Genomic DNA, 15,284 nt, shown 5'->3' with positions numbered 1-15,284 from the left:
TGAATTAGATATTGTTCTTTTTGTTCTCGCATTTTTGTTCTCCAGTTGTCTTCCCATTTCCTCTTCCAACTCTGATAACATTTGCATATTTAAATTGGATCAGCTTGGCTAGGCATGCCCCTCCCACTTCACTTGGTTGGTCCCCCACCCCTCTGTCCCCCTCCAGCTGTTCTGGAGGGTTTGAAAAATGAGTCAGACATTGAGCTCTTTCTCCAAAACAAAAACAATGGATAGGGTCTGTAGTGTATTGTGCCAAACCTGTCAGCTCCTCTTAGATTTGGATGCGGCAGACTTCAAGCCAAATTACTTCACATGTACAGACACAAATTTGTTCGCTTATGGATGGATAGATATTGGGAATGCACTGATATTTAAATTTTAGTCGATATGATGCATGTATGATTCTTGGTGTTTGTTCCTGCCAATAAATTATAATTATATATTGTATACTATTTTCTCTAAATAAATTTAAAAGAAAAAGCTAAAAACTAAAATCAATCAATTTAGATGCTACAAGTGAATTTACACATCACAATACTATAATGTATAAAAGTGGATATTCATTTTGAGATTTTCTAAAGATTACATTTAACAGTGTTAATGTGTTAGTCTACTGTATTATTCAACCCTCTATGCACACTTTGGCAATGCCATTGGCTAGGGACAATGGCTGATGATAGATACTATCGATAGATTCAGTTGCATTTGAGTGATTTACTTGCATTGCAGAGGGTTGGTATTTTCAAAGTTGTAAATAAAGTATGTTTTACAAGAAAATAAAATTTTATACTTTAAAAATGTCACATTTACTTCAATGCGTTGCCATTTTTTGTGAAATTTACCGGGAATTTCTGAATGTATATCCTACACCAGATATCTATCTATCTATCTATCTATCTATCTATCTATCTATCTATCTATCTATCTATCTATCTATCTATCTATCTATCTATCTATCTATCTATCTATCTATCTATCTATCTATCTCTCTCTCTCTCTCTCTCTCTCTCTCTCTCTCTCTCTCTCTCTCTCTCTCTCTCTCTCTATCTATCGAGAGAGAGAGAGAGAGAGAATGAAAGAGAGAGAGAGAGAATGAAGAGAGGATCCTGACCTTCACAGGATCTTCATAGGAGATTTATAACAGATATGATACCAATATACACTGTACTGCCAAAAGTTTTGGGACACCTTCCTTTACATGCACATGAATTTTAATGGCATCTCATTCTTAATCCGTATGGTTAAATAATGAGTTGGCCCAAGCTTTGCAGTTACAACTCCTCTGGGAAGGCTTTCCACAAGGTTTAGGAGTGTGTATATGGGAATGGGGTTTTTCCATTCTTTTAGAAGCACATTTTTGAGGTCAGGCACTGTTGTTGAACGAGAAGGCCTGACTTGTAGTCTCCGCTCAAATTATTCCAAAAGTTTTCAATCATGATGAGGTCAGGCTAGTCATGTTCTTCCACACTAAACTTGCTCATTCATGTCTTTATGAACCTCTCTTTGTGCACTGGTGCGCAATCATGTTGGAACGGCAAGGGGCCGTCACCGAACTGTTCACACAAAGTTGGGAGCATGAATTTGTCCAAAATGGCCTTTCACTGTAACTAAGGGGCAACCCCTGAAAACAAACCTACACCATAATCCCCCCTCCACTGAACTTTCCTCTTGGCACAATGAAGTCAGGCAAGTACCATCCTCCTGGCAACCACCAAACTCAGACTTGTCCATCAGATTAACCAGACAGAGAAGTGTGATTTGTCACTCCAAAGAACACGTCTCCACTGTTTCGTCATGTTTTACAAGTCTTCGCATTGTACTTGGTGATGTAAGGCTTGGATGTAGCTGCTCAGACATGAAAACCTCTTCCGTGAAGCTGTCTACTCACTGTTCACAGGCCACACAAACTTTGGAGGTCTGTAGCTATTGACTCTTTAGCTGTATAGTTGGCGACTTCTGTGCAGTGTGCCTCAGCATGTGTTCACCCCGCTCTGTGATTTAACGTGGTCCACCACTTTGTGGATTAGTTGCTGTTGTTTCTAATTGCTTCCACCTTGTTATAATACCACTAACAGTTGACCGTAGAATATTAAGTAGTGAGGAAATTTCACAAATGGGCTTATTGCACAGCTGGCAACCTATCACGGTACCACGCTTATTTCACTGAGATCCTGAAAGCGACCCATTCTTTCACAAATGTTTGTTGAAGCAGTCTGTATGGCTCAGTGTTTGATTTTAAAGTGATAGGAACGCCTTAATTCAGTGATTTGGAGGGGTGTCCCAATACTTTTGGCAATTTAGTGTATGTACTGTATTGATCATTACTCTTTCAGTATGTCTCCACAACAATGTGAAGACATTTTTAGTTAATGGTTCAAATGACTGTTTTCTTCATCTGCATTGCTTAATGTTGCTTATCGCCTTGCTGTTAACCTATACACTGCCCAGTACACTTACCTAGTGGTCATTGAAACAACTATAATAATCATCAGCTGCAAATGCATCCATTAGGATTGTGCAGCCTGGACTGGAGGCAGAATCTCCAAACACTTCTGTTTATTGCAGCAACTGTCTTCCACACAATGCATTTCTCTCTGAATGAGAAATACTGGCTTTGTCAGGGTCATTTACAAGTACAGTTTTCTATATTACAGCCTTGTGATTGGTCATACGTTTGATAACCTGCCCTATCTGGAGATAGACAGTGAAATTACCAAGGAAGAGCATTTATTGTGGATGATCATTATAGTATAGATGAAGTTGTGAAGGGTATGGAGTTAGTAATGTGCTCATCAGATGCAGGTGTTCGGCATCAGTGCCGGCAAAGCTGCAGACGCAGAGCGTCTGTCCGTTCACTTCTTGAAGAAAAGACACGGCCATTAGAGTCCTGTGGGAGATACTTCACACCTGACTAGTACGCCGGCACTTCTTTTGTCCTCTCTCTTAATGAGGCTTCACTGCAGACTAGTGTTTTCGATTATTCCGCTCGCTCATCCACGTGACTGCGCGCTGTCTGCTGCCCAGGGCAGTGCTGGCAGGTGCTCAGAGAGCTATCGCTCCATTACTCCATTGCTTCAGGGAACTTACTAACTGCAAATCGCTGTGTATTTAATGTTTTGAATAGATTTTTAACAATGTTGTGTACACTCAGGAGCTCTGAGCTATGATATGTGATTACTGCATGAAGTCGTACAGAACAAAGTGCCATTTTTTTCATGTTGAAATAACATGATTTTATAAAAGCAATACGATTTAAGTCACCAATGTTCAATAACTCATTTAATGTATTAATATTAATCAAAGTAGGCCTAACAAATTCTTCAGCCAAGTAATATGGTTCAGTAACCTAGAAATCTAGACGCACCCTAGCAGAAGCAAATCTAATCTGCAGTGAGTACCGTCTAGCAAATCTCAATACACATCTGAGCTGTAAAAAACAAACTCTGGTCAGGCCAATCACATAGTGTATAGAGTCGGTGGGCGGGGCTTAACATAATGACGGCTGAGTTGCGCTTGCTTGCTTCTAGTAAACACAGAAGCTGGCGAACGGCGGTCTTTTGAATCAGCTTAGATCGCGACTCTGGAAGACTTGGAGTTAAGCTTTTCTCTGAGAAAAGAACAAAGAACGGCACTGAAGTCATTCTTAAAGGGATCCCATGGTGTTGAGACTTGTATGGCTTATTATAACATAAACAATGTCTCTTACTGAAATATGTAGTAGAAAACCCATGAAAGATCTACATTATCGATTTAAAATTTGGACCATGGGCGGCGCCATTTTGTTTGCGTTCTAGGTTGATGACGTAGAGTGGTTGCACTACTCAATCAGCTGGCGCTACCCGTAGCTATTTTCACCACAACGCAACTCGAAAATTGTTTCAGAGTTAAACAAAACCAATGAATTGCTTTGTAATTGTACTTGAAACACACTCAAACATACATGTGCACACAAACTCACCTACACAAGTCACAAACAGATCAGCGGCCGGGCACACACACCTGAGAGACTGTGCTGTCTCAATCGAGATGTTGGGCTGCTCAGTCTCCACGACAGGGGCTGAATCTGAAATCGACCCCATATACCCTGAAATAGGGCATTATTTGAAGGGACAGCCATTTGTAGTGTTGTCCGACACCATAGTGGACATGTTCGAGTGCAGTCATTCAGTCTCACGTTGCACCGCAATAAAGAGTGTACAGCCGATTTACAAACATCTGTCCGACTTCACGCACTCTTCTTCATTCACTCCTTCAAGTTGTATTAGTGAACAAAAGTAATTAATGTTATTTGTGTCTTAAAAGTGAAAGTTTAAAGATTGAGGTTAATTCACTGAGCTTGTGCTCAAACTTTAATGCACAAACCAATCCCATGCATCATCACCAAAACATCCTGCCTCTCTTCCTCACGTTACCCTATCCCATCGTCCTACATAGATATTTCCCTCTGCTGGATACATTAGGCATTACAGTTAATCTACTGCATATCAACAGTCTATCTATGATATCAACACAGGGATTGAGGGTTATGTATGCGCGCACGCAGTGCGTGTGTGTGTGTGTGTGTTCGCGCCGATCTGTTGGCGTGTGTGTGTGTTCGCGCCGATCTGTTGGTGTGTGTGTGTGTGTGTGTTCGCGCCGATCTGTTGGGGTGTGTGTGAGTCTGTGTGAGAGAGAGAGTTTGTGTGCACATGTATGTTTGGGTGCATGAAGTCGGACAGATGTTTGTAAATCGGCTGTACACTCGTTATTGCGGTGCAATGTGAGACTGAATGAGTGCACTCGAACATGTCCACTATGGTGTCGGACAACACTACAAATGGCCATCCCTTCAAATAATGCCCTATTTCAGGGTATATGGGGTCGATTTCAGATTCAGCCCCTGTCGTGGAGACTGAGCAGCCCAACATCTCGATTGAGACAGCACAGTCTCTCAGGTGTGTGTGCCCGGCCGCTGATCTGTTTGTGACTTGTGTAGGTGAGTTTGTGTGCACATGTATGTTTGAGTGTGTTTTAAGTACAATTACAAAGCAATTCATTGGTTTTGTTTAACTCTGAAACAATTTTCGAGTTGCGTTGTGGTAAAAATAGCTACGGGTAGCGCCAGCTGATTGAGTAGTGCAACCACTCTACGTCATCAACCTAGAACGCAAACAAAATGGCGCCGCCCATGGTCCAAATATAAAATCGATTTTTTAAATAATGTAGATCTTTCATGGGTTTTCTACTACATAATTCAGTAAGAGACATCACTTATGTTATATTAAGCCATACAAGTCTCAACACCATGGGATCCCTTTAAAAAGGGAAGATGTGTTAGGAGTTTAGCCGACCGGATACGGTGAAAGTTTAATCTGTCAGCTATCTCTGTTTCACCTTCGTTGCTCTGGTTGGTGTAGTGCTATCCTATCGCGTGCAGAGGGAGTTTGAAAGACAACCGATTATCCCGCCCCTCGGATTGAGCCCTGTCAATGGTGAGTTTCCAGACCAAAAATCTTGATGTGGGTCTGGCTTGTCAGGCTAATGGTTCACAGGCTTATATGTAGAATCTTGGCACATTGATATGGGCGCTAGTGTACAGGACACCCCCACACCCCCACCGAGCAGAGAGCGACCCCACACCCCCACCCCCTGACCTAATTATAGTGTGATCCAGTTATGTTGTTTATATTTGAGTTAACTTTCTGAATTATCAAAATCTATAACATTTATCAGACTGGTAAATATTTAAGAAAATTAAATTTAGAAATAAATGAGGCATATAACAAGAACAAAGGCATAAGAAATAACAACTGTCTGTCAGCATGATATCACTAGTTGTGGGAAGGTCCTCAAGATTAACAGCATATCCATAAATATATAATGTTCTTTAACAGCTCTATTGTGTTTATCCTCTGTAACCCATCCGGTCGGAAATGTGAGTTGGGATTAGTCAGAGATTAATTATATATCGGTGGCCATATCAGTATCTGCCAATTAATCACTTTGTAATATTATTGATCTGAAAAGTAAAAAGGCCAGTATCTTTAAGCTGATAAATTATAGCCAAATGACCAAAGGACCTCTGCTCTACCAGCAGTATATTTTAGTTTTTATCTGGGCCTGTGGGAATTATTCTTATTTATTTTTTTATCCAAGGCACATTTTATTCTTATATTTTTAAATTTAAATATGAACTACACTTCTGTTTAAAAGTTGTACGGAACCCCTAAAGGGATATGGTGGTGGGAAAAATTGGAGGAAAAATAATAAGTCGATGCTTTTGCTTTCTCTCTCAAAACCTTTAGGTTACCTCAAGAAACTTTGAGTTTAATCGCAAAACATTTTGAGCTCTTTGCGAGTAAAAGCAGGACCTCAAAATATTTGTGAAAGAACGCAAAAGCATTGACTTATCTATTTTTCCATAGATTTTTTCTTCACTCATATTTTCTTTGGGGCTCTGTACTTATGCTCCCCAAGACTGCAGTAATCAAAAACAAAATGTTGTGAAACATTATTACAATTTTTTTTTTTTTTTTTAATGTAATGTAATCCTATGATGCAAAGCTGAATTTTCAGCATCAATACTCCAGTCTTCGGTGTCACATGACCCTTCAGAAATCCTTCTAATATGCTGTGTTGCTCAAGAAACATTTCTAATTATTATCAATGTTAAATACAGATTTTGTGGAAACCGTGATATTTACCAGTTTTAACTCAATCTTACTGACCCCTGACTTTATTTGTAAATATAATATCTTATATTCACTTAAATATAGTTTATATTTTATTCTTTATTCATTATATTTATAATAGTTGATCTTACATTTTAAGGGGAGCATTTTTTTCTCTCCAAACTGTCAAAATGTAGATCGAGATGTACATTACCTCTGTTAATGTATTGATTATCGGCTTCATTAATTATTTTTATTTGCAAAATTTTTCACAGCAGTGCATCCCTAGTCAGCACCATCCATTTTACGATGTAGTTCTCTGTTAATCTTTCCGTGTTTCCACGTGAAGTGTAATTGTGCTGAGGTGGACTAATTGTAGTGTGCAGCTCTCACTCGTCGTGTTCTGCATAAGCACCTGTTTCATGATAACGTGCTTTGCTTTTGTTTGCTTAATTGTGCAGGCCTGCTAGTGTTGAATTATCTTCTTCAAAATGCACACACGCTCACTGGAACGTGTTCTTACACACACAATAATCAGGTACGATCAGAGGGAAGTGCTGTGGCAGGCCATATGCCTGTACTGCCATTCATCACGCCCCACACACCGCTCACATCGCTCCTCATTATAAAGCTCCGTCTCTACAAAAGCAAAGAAAAAACATGGCCTCTCCTACACACTTTTTCATTCTCAATTTCCCTCTTTTTGTGTGTGTGTGTGTGTGTGTGTTTTCACCCATCTGTCTCGTTCCCTGGTCTGTTTCTCTTCTATCCCTGTTTCTGCTACACTCTTTTGCCCTCAAAAGCTTTGCTTTGTTCCTCTCAATCTGTTCCTCCCCACCCCCGTTTACCCCCCTCCTCCTCTCTTAGCTGAGCTCTAGCATTAAGGTACAGCAGTGGTAGATATCGGTGTCTCCCATGCTGTGCCTTAGATTTGTGTGCGCGTGTGTGTGTGTGTGTGTGTGTGTGTGTGTGTGTGTGTGTGTGTGTGTGTGTGTGTGTGTGTGTGTGTGTGTGTGTGTGTGTGTGTGTGTGGCCATGTTTGCACGTGTATTTGTGTCCATGGTTGAGACAGCAAGGCTTTATCAAGTTAAGCACTGTCTGTTTTGACTCTTTAAGGAGACCGGATCATTCTCTAATCCCACCCAGCTGATTGTCACTAATCAGTGTTGTCTTTCGCTCTCTGATTTTGGCATCGCAGTGTATCTCACATAAATTGGAGAAGAGGATGGATAGGACTGTTAACTTAACTTTGAGATAGTGCTAGCATTGTAACCTGCAACACTAAGGTTGCTGATTTAAACCATATGACTCACTGTGTTACTGAAAGAACAGTATGTGTCAACATTGCACACTTAAACAAGGCATTCAACTCTATTCTAAAATGCTTTGAATGAAACATGCCCGCTAAATGACAAATCCGCCCACAGTGGTATCATGTTGTCTGTACAAATTAACTGAGTATTTACAGTAACTGGATCTGGTCCAGGTACATCAGCTCTGGCTTCCGGCCACCTTAAGCTTAGCCACTAACCCCTGCAGCCCACCTGACCTTTAGTACCAAGCTTTGTCATATTTATATTGTGATTTTAATAGGGTTTCCATTTATTTTCTGTTTTACAAACTTTACATTATTATAGGCTGCACTTTCATGTTTTTTTAATAATAATAATAATAATAATAATTATTATTATTATTATTATTATTATTATTATTTACGGCTGTTAAACCGATTATTTGGGATGAATCAAATCCGCAAAAATGTGTTTACATAATATATGTGTGTGTACTGTGTATAATTATAATATACTGTATATAAAATATACATACATTTTTATATATATATATATATAAAATATACATTCATGTATATATATTTAATTATAATAATATCAATATCAAATACACACACATGTATATTTAAGAAAAAAAAAAATATATATATATATACTTTTTTCTTAAATATGCATGTGTGTGTATTTATATTTAATTATACACAGTACTCACACATATATTATTTTAGATGTGATTCACGATCAATTGATTTGACAGAACTTAATAATAATAATAATAATAATTATTATTATTATTATTTTTATTATTATTATTATTATTAATCATAATTATTATTATTAATCATAATTATTATTATTATTATTATTATTATTATTATTATTATTATTATTATTATTATCAATCATTAAATAAAACATCTATTTAAATGTCTAAAAATATATATTTCTTTTAATTTCAAATTTATTTCCGGATTTTCAATGTGAATTGAGATTTTGCACTCCACTGTATATTAAAATGATTCATTTAATTAAGACATTACCAAAGAAACACATTATTTGTACTTGATTTTAGATAAGTGCCTAGTGCACATTTGTTCTTTTAATGCCCAGGTATTCACTTCAGCGCAGTCATTCCCTCACATCTCATATGATGTATTGTGATTGTATATGAAGTTGACGTAGGCTTCCATTATGGCCCCATGCCAGGTTACATGAATGTGTGAGCGTGTGTGTGGGTGTGTTGGGCAAAAGCCGGTCAGAGTGCTTGCTGTCTGTTAATGCTACAGCTTTGCTAATTTGTTCCATGGTTTGCTTTCTGTGTTGGTGGTTAGCAGGGGGTGAGCATTGTCCTTCATTACCCTAATCACTGTGAAATGACTCCAACGGACATCATACAGGCCTGGATATAAGGGTGGGTGGTTGGGGTGGGGGGTGGGGTGCATATCACACATTAGGAACTGCTGTTGAGAAAGAAAGGTCTAGCTAAATAATTTATTTTAGCTTGCATTGTACAACATTTATAATAAGCTTAATTAAGATCATGTTTAGCCTTGTGGGTTTACTCAATTTAACAAGTATGTTTACTAAGCTAATAATGTATCCGTATGTAAACATTGTAAACCAACTGGCCTATTCATATTTTTGCTCATTAGCATTATGTAAATACATTAACTGCCATTCTGGCATCATATTCAATGTGGTGTTATTTATGTTGGTTTATGTTTTAATGACAAAAATCAGATGATTTTAAAATGTATGCCAACAAATTGTGTTGCATTGTGTTTCTCATGTATGTACACACATTAGCTGCACCTCCAGTGACTGCATTTTAATGAAGAGCTTCTTGACCTTTTTATAAAATATGTTGAGTAAGTACACATTTGTGTGGGATAATTACAGTTATGGAAAGCTTATCTGGGTATTTATAATTTCATCATGCTGGGTTCAGAAATACTACTCATTTGACCTACTGTATATATAAGTAGGCATATTAAGATGTAGGGTTCATTCTGTTTAATACAACAGTTCCCTGAATTTGATCATCATAGATTGACGACCTAGACTCCTAACATTTATGGGAAGATGCGATTTCCCCAGTCAGTTTTTGTAATGACTGTGGAGACAAGCATCTCATAACACTCATAACACAGCACCCCTTCTAAGGTTTGAATATCATCAAGGTCAGAGTGAGCGCACATTAATTATTTATGAGGGGTTTTACTACTCTCATTCGGTCTTTTTTTTGCCATCCTCTCTCTCTCTCTCTCTCTCTCTCTCTCTCTCTCTCTCTCTCTCTCTCTCTCTCTCTCTCTCTCTCTCTCTCTCTCTCTCTCTCTCTCTCTCTCTCTCTCTCTCTCTCTCTCTCTCACTATCCCTCCCGTCAGATTCGCACCCCCTCCCTTCACCTTTCCCTTTCTCTCACTTCACTTTTTCACTCACAGCGATATCTTTCCTTTGCATCTCTTTATAGTGTTTGGTCCCAGCTGGTGCCAGTGGCTCTGGTGTATCTGCTTCTAACAACCAACCCCAAATCAACACACACCACAATGATGCACGCGCTTCTTACCTGGACCCCCGGCACCTACCCCAGTTCCCTATTGCGTGAAGAATAGTGCAACCCTTGATAGTGGGGCAATGTGATAAGAGAGAGTGATTGCAGGTGGATTCTGGATTAGTAAAGGAGAGCGAGACTGCATGAGTGAGTGTGAGCGAGGGAGAAAAAGAGAGGAGGGGGGAATGGGAGGTGCTGTATCAGCCAGGCTGAGCCAGGACGCAGTAGCCGCACAAGCAGCGTGCTGAGCTGAGGGATCTATTGTTCCTCTGGCTTTTTTTATTTTTTCTGCTTCACTCAGACCTCATTCTTCTCCACTGACCCAAAGAACACAGTGAAGAAGAAAGACAAGCAGGGAAAATAGAGGAGTTAGGAGAGAAAGAGACAAGTGGATTACCCTTTCCTGGAGGAACCGCATGCAGAAGAGTGAGAGGGACAATAGCAGGCACACTTTCCCCTGTGCCGCATCTTCTTGTGCATACATCTCCTGCTGAGTGTGTGTGCATCGTGCAGGTCTGTTTGGCCAGACTTGATCCGTGTGGATCTATCTGTCCGGGCTGAAGCCATGGGGCTGGCCAGCAGGGCGGCAGGGAGAGGGGGCACTTCAGCAGGGGCTCTTGCTTCCCTCTTCAGAGTAGCTCTGCTCTTTTTTGGGTTTTGGGATGTCCAGACGCAAACAGTCGCCAACACAAAACCAACCTACATCTGGCAAACAGGTATGGCTATTTTATCCAAGCACAAGTATATGCTTACAATTTTGAACATTGGTTAGGGTGTTTCGTTGTGTTAAGAGACAGAGACTTCATGCCAGAGTCGAAATGTCCCAGTGAAAGTACATTAACTGGAGGTTAATTGTAACAGGCGACAGTATATTTCAGTGTGCATTCAGATTAAAGACATATCTGTAAGCCCTGGTGCTTAGTTCTGGTCAGAGCAGTGAGAATATTTAGGTATACTACTGTTGCTGAAGAGTGCATGATATATTCAGAATGTGTGGGATGGTCTTCGATTCACTAGCAACCCTTCAATACACTTGCACGAGATGTGTAGCCCCACAGTACACCCTGAAAGAGGAAGAAAAAATGTGCACTTAATTTATATGATTGTACAATAATTAAGCAAATGAATATCCATACAATGGATATGTGCTTTCCAAAAGCAGCGTGGTGAAACTTGGTGAAATAACTGTGATGCCCCAAAGAAAAGTAACACAAGGCGTAGTAGGTGAATATTGGAGATGTTTGAAGTACCTGTAGAGTCATGCTCTGGTTTAGATATGTGTTTGGTGGAATGTAAAGCAGTTGTCTCAGGAAGTAATGTGGAGTGTTGTATGGTTATGGGGTGGTGTCTCTACACCTATCAGGGGGTGCGGATTTGGCATGCATTGGACATCACCGGCAATGGAAGTGGGGGGATGGAGTAAGCTAAAGGGGGTTAGTCTGTTTCGGGTGCATGAGATGGGGAGGGGTAGGGCAAACTGGGAGGCTGAAATGGTTCCCCTGGACTGGCCACAGATCGATGGGTCATTTGGCCAGGGTCTCAGGCAGGGATGGATGGAGAAGCTCTGAATCAATGAAGAGGGTGCAATGGGGCCACTGGTGTCCTGCTGGAGTTGATCAATGCACGGCTTCATGGCAGGACAGGATTGGAATCCTGTAGGATCAATGAGCATTCTGAAGTCTCTGGTTCAGAAGGAGCCTGATCAATGTGTGGGGTGCAAATCTGGAGAACTATGAGATTGGTCAATGGATCAGTGGTTTCAAGAAACTGGTGTAGATTCTTTAATGAGAAGACTATAAAACATCTACTCAAATGATGTGAGGGTTCAAGGAGAGTTGGGTTAGTTGTAATGTCTGGCATAGTGACGGTTACTTTTCTTACACTGGGTCTATACGTTGCTTGACTTGTTTAGTGTATAATGGCTGTAGTGGTGTTAGGAATATTGTGGTGGTGTGGTGCAGTATCCTGCCCCCACTACTGTCACTGAGTGCAGGAGATTAAAAAACATAGAGTGAGGGAGGACAAGCAGATTGGCTAAAGCAAGTTAACCTACATACAGCAGAGCCTCGCTTTCGGATTTCCCATAAATACATGCATAGTAAGTCCTAAAAGTAAACCCAAGTGCTTGGTAAGCACTTGACCTCAGAATCTCAAGCAAGGCTGGATAAGCAAACCTCAAGCTTTCGTGGAAAAAAGCAAATCCATCCATTCCAGGTGTTGTTGTTTTCCAATGATTCTATCAATATGTTACTGTGTTGATCTGTGGGGCCAAAGCAGGAGACTAGTACAACAGTGTTAGCCTATCTGCAGGGCTCATATGGGAACAATTCAGTTTTTTGATTAGAGCACAATACATTTTGGGGCCATGACAAATGGCCCTGGCAGAATGCATCAGTACAGAAGCTGATTTTCACCAGTCAGCAGAGACTTTATTGTGGGAATAACATTTCCTACAGTTCCCCTCTGATTTTTCTGAATAGAGGCCAGGAGGCAGCGCTTTTGACATATTTATCATTATGCAAAAACAACATTTCTTATTTAATACATGCTTGATACATAGTGTCATAACAACTCACTATAACTTTCAGTTCTTGAAACTTCCGCCCCAGTTTTACTGGAACTTGGCTGCAAAAGTTTGTTTTGTTTGTTTTATCATGCAATGAATACATAAACTCCAAAACATGGCCATCCATGTTTACATCAATAACCTATTGGGTGGCCAGCAGGGCTGCTCATTTCACATGTAATGGGATGTTTCTGAAAGGCACAGCAGCAAGAAACTATCTCCTTTTAGACTCTGAAAGTTGAATAAAATCTGCAGGCTGTCAATTATCCAAAATTTATTTCAGTTCTGCAAGATTTGACAGGGCAGTTTGTTTTTACATGTCCCTATTTTCAGGGCTGTGATGTTGTATTTGAAGGCTCTAGGGAAGCATCTAGCCCAGTTTATTGCCTTGTGTCTTCCTATATTACACTGTAAACAGTATCCCCCCTTTTGGCATCATTGCATTTGTGAAGGGCATATCAGAATCATGACTTCATTTTGTAGTTTATTGCAAACAATCTTGTGGTTTGGTATTGGTGTTTCATTTAACTGTATTGCTTTCCCTTCCAGGGGTTTACCTCTGTGTGACCGTCACTCTCCAGGGCCTCTATGTGGGCCATTCCCTGCCCTACAGCTGGCTGACATAACACATGCACACTGATCTTAATCGACAGGGCTGAACTCTCTCCCTGGTCAACATTGTGCTTAGTGGTGGCGTACATGTGGGAGGAAGCTATTGAGTCCGGCAGGACCCTTCCCCCTTTCACCCCGCCCACCCAGTCCAGCAGATGATACGCCTTTTATTCCCTCTGAAAGTGTGAATCTGCCTTTACAGCCCCATTCACTAAAGTCCACCCTCTGTTTCCTTCTTTCAGCACCTTTCACCTTTCCCTTAAGCATCCTTTTCTTTAGGTCAACCTTTAACCCTGTGGTTAAAAGGGTCTTGAGAGGGCATGTCAGTGCAGGAGAACCGAGGGGATCTATCGGTGGCAAGAGGCCAAGTGTCAAGTTGTTAATTCAAACATCTTCGCTCAGTCAGACTTCAATACCAAAGACACCACCCGAGGACTGCACAACAAGACTTTGGATCCCAAGGAAAATCCATCCGTGTGCATCCTTAGTGTGCTCTGATGTGACTAATCATGAGGAAAAATAGAGGAGGAAAACATACGGAAGTGTGCAAACACTCCCCAAGTGATCAAGCTGTAATTATGCCCAGCCATCAGCCAGAATTTTGCAGTTGAGCCAGAGTTAGACGCAGCCATTATGAGAAGTGATAAAATGGATTTTCTTTCGGATTCATCAAGTGCCAAATTGCTGCTGCTTGTCTGGGTACTTTACTTGAGTATGGTCCAGCTGCTCACTACAACCTGCATGACAAGTGCCTCCCGCACGGAATAGTCCGTCTCACACAAGAGCCTCGTCACAGAGCCGCTTTAGCTGTCTTTTAGTTTTTTGTGGCGTAATTTTCAACGCTTCTCTTCTTTAATTGTGTGTCAGCGTTTTCAGCCTTACCAGTTTGCGCTAGGTCACCTCCCGCTGCCGTTTGTTGCTCTTAGGTTGGCATCTGTGTGCTCCCTCGCTCTTTTCTTCTTCTTTCGTCCTGAAAACCGAGGGGTGAATCTTGATGAGTGCTCGCCAAAAGATGACAAAAGACAGTCTGACACCGTGATTTGTTCCACTTGCCCCCTTCTCTCTTTTCCTTTTCTTTTGCTCACACATGCACGCTTGCACTCGCGCACCTCATTAGTTTGCTAAGAATGGATTGTCGCCTGTCTGTGCGTTGGGGGGCGGCTGTAATTACCAGGGTGTGTGGCGCAAACCCTTTTTTTCCACATCTAACAGCAGCTTTCTGACAGAAGATGCTGAGAAGGCAGTTTCTGCTTCTTCTTTTTTCCACTGACAAATTTGTATTCCTCAGACATTGCATTTATTTAGATAGTCTGTAACAAAATTGATGATGATTGCAAAAAATTAACTTAAGAACTGCTCTTCGACTTCTCAGATAAGCTTGTAACTGATGACTTTACTAAGCATATTAGCGGAACAGCACAATGCGTTCCTGCTTTCCTCCTCTCTTTCACTCACTAAAGCTCACGTTCCTGCATGTAGGCTGCTTAGCTTTCCTGAAACGTGCAAACGTGCAAAGGGATTTCACTCATTATGCTAAACCGCTTTAACACAATCAGACGCTTCCTGTCCAATGCCACCTCCTAGAAGGCCTGTCTACGAATAATTTGACAAAA

At 40.6% G+C, this 15,284-nt stretch overlaps 1 protein-coding gene across 1 annotated transcript in view; it reads left to right on the top strand.

Moving 5' to 3' along the window:
* Window positions 1-10,713: 10,713 nt before the first annotated feature.
* The window catches only part of thsd7aa (thrombospondin, type I, domain containing 7Aa), a 143,430-nt gene continuing 138,859 nt past the window's right edge, over window positions 10,714-15,284 (top strand). Inside the window, exon 1 of the mRNA XM_067426606.1 lies at window positions 10,714-11,209. Coding sequence (XP_067282707.1) covers window positions 11,059-11,209 — 151 coding nt within the window. The 5' untranslated portion in view covers window positions 10,714-11,058. The remainder of the gene's footprint in view (window positions 11,210-15,284) is intronic.

Source organism: Pseudorasbora parva, chromosome 19 (assembly GCF_024679245.1).
Source record: "Pseudorasbora parva isolate DD20220531a chromosome 19, ASM2467924v1, whole genome shotgun sequence".
Classification (NCBI taxonomy): Eukaryota; Metazoa; Chordata; class Actinopteri; order Cypriniformes; family Gobionidae; genus Pseudorasbora; species Pseudorasbora parva.
Note: the sequence above shows the minus strand (reverse complement) of the source record. Positions and strands in the feature narration are given on the sequence as shown.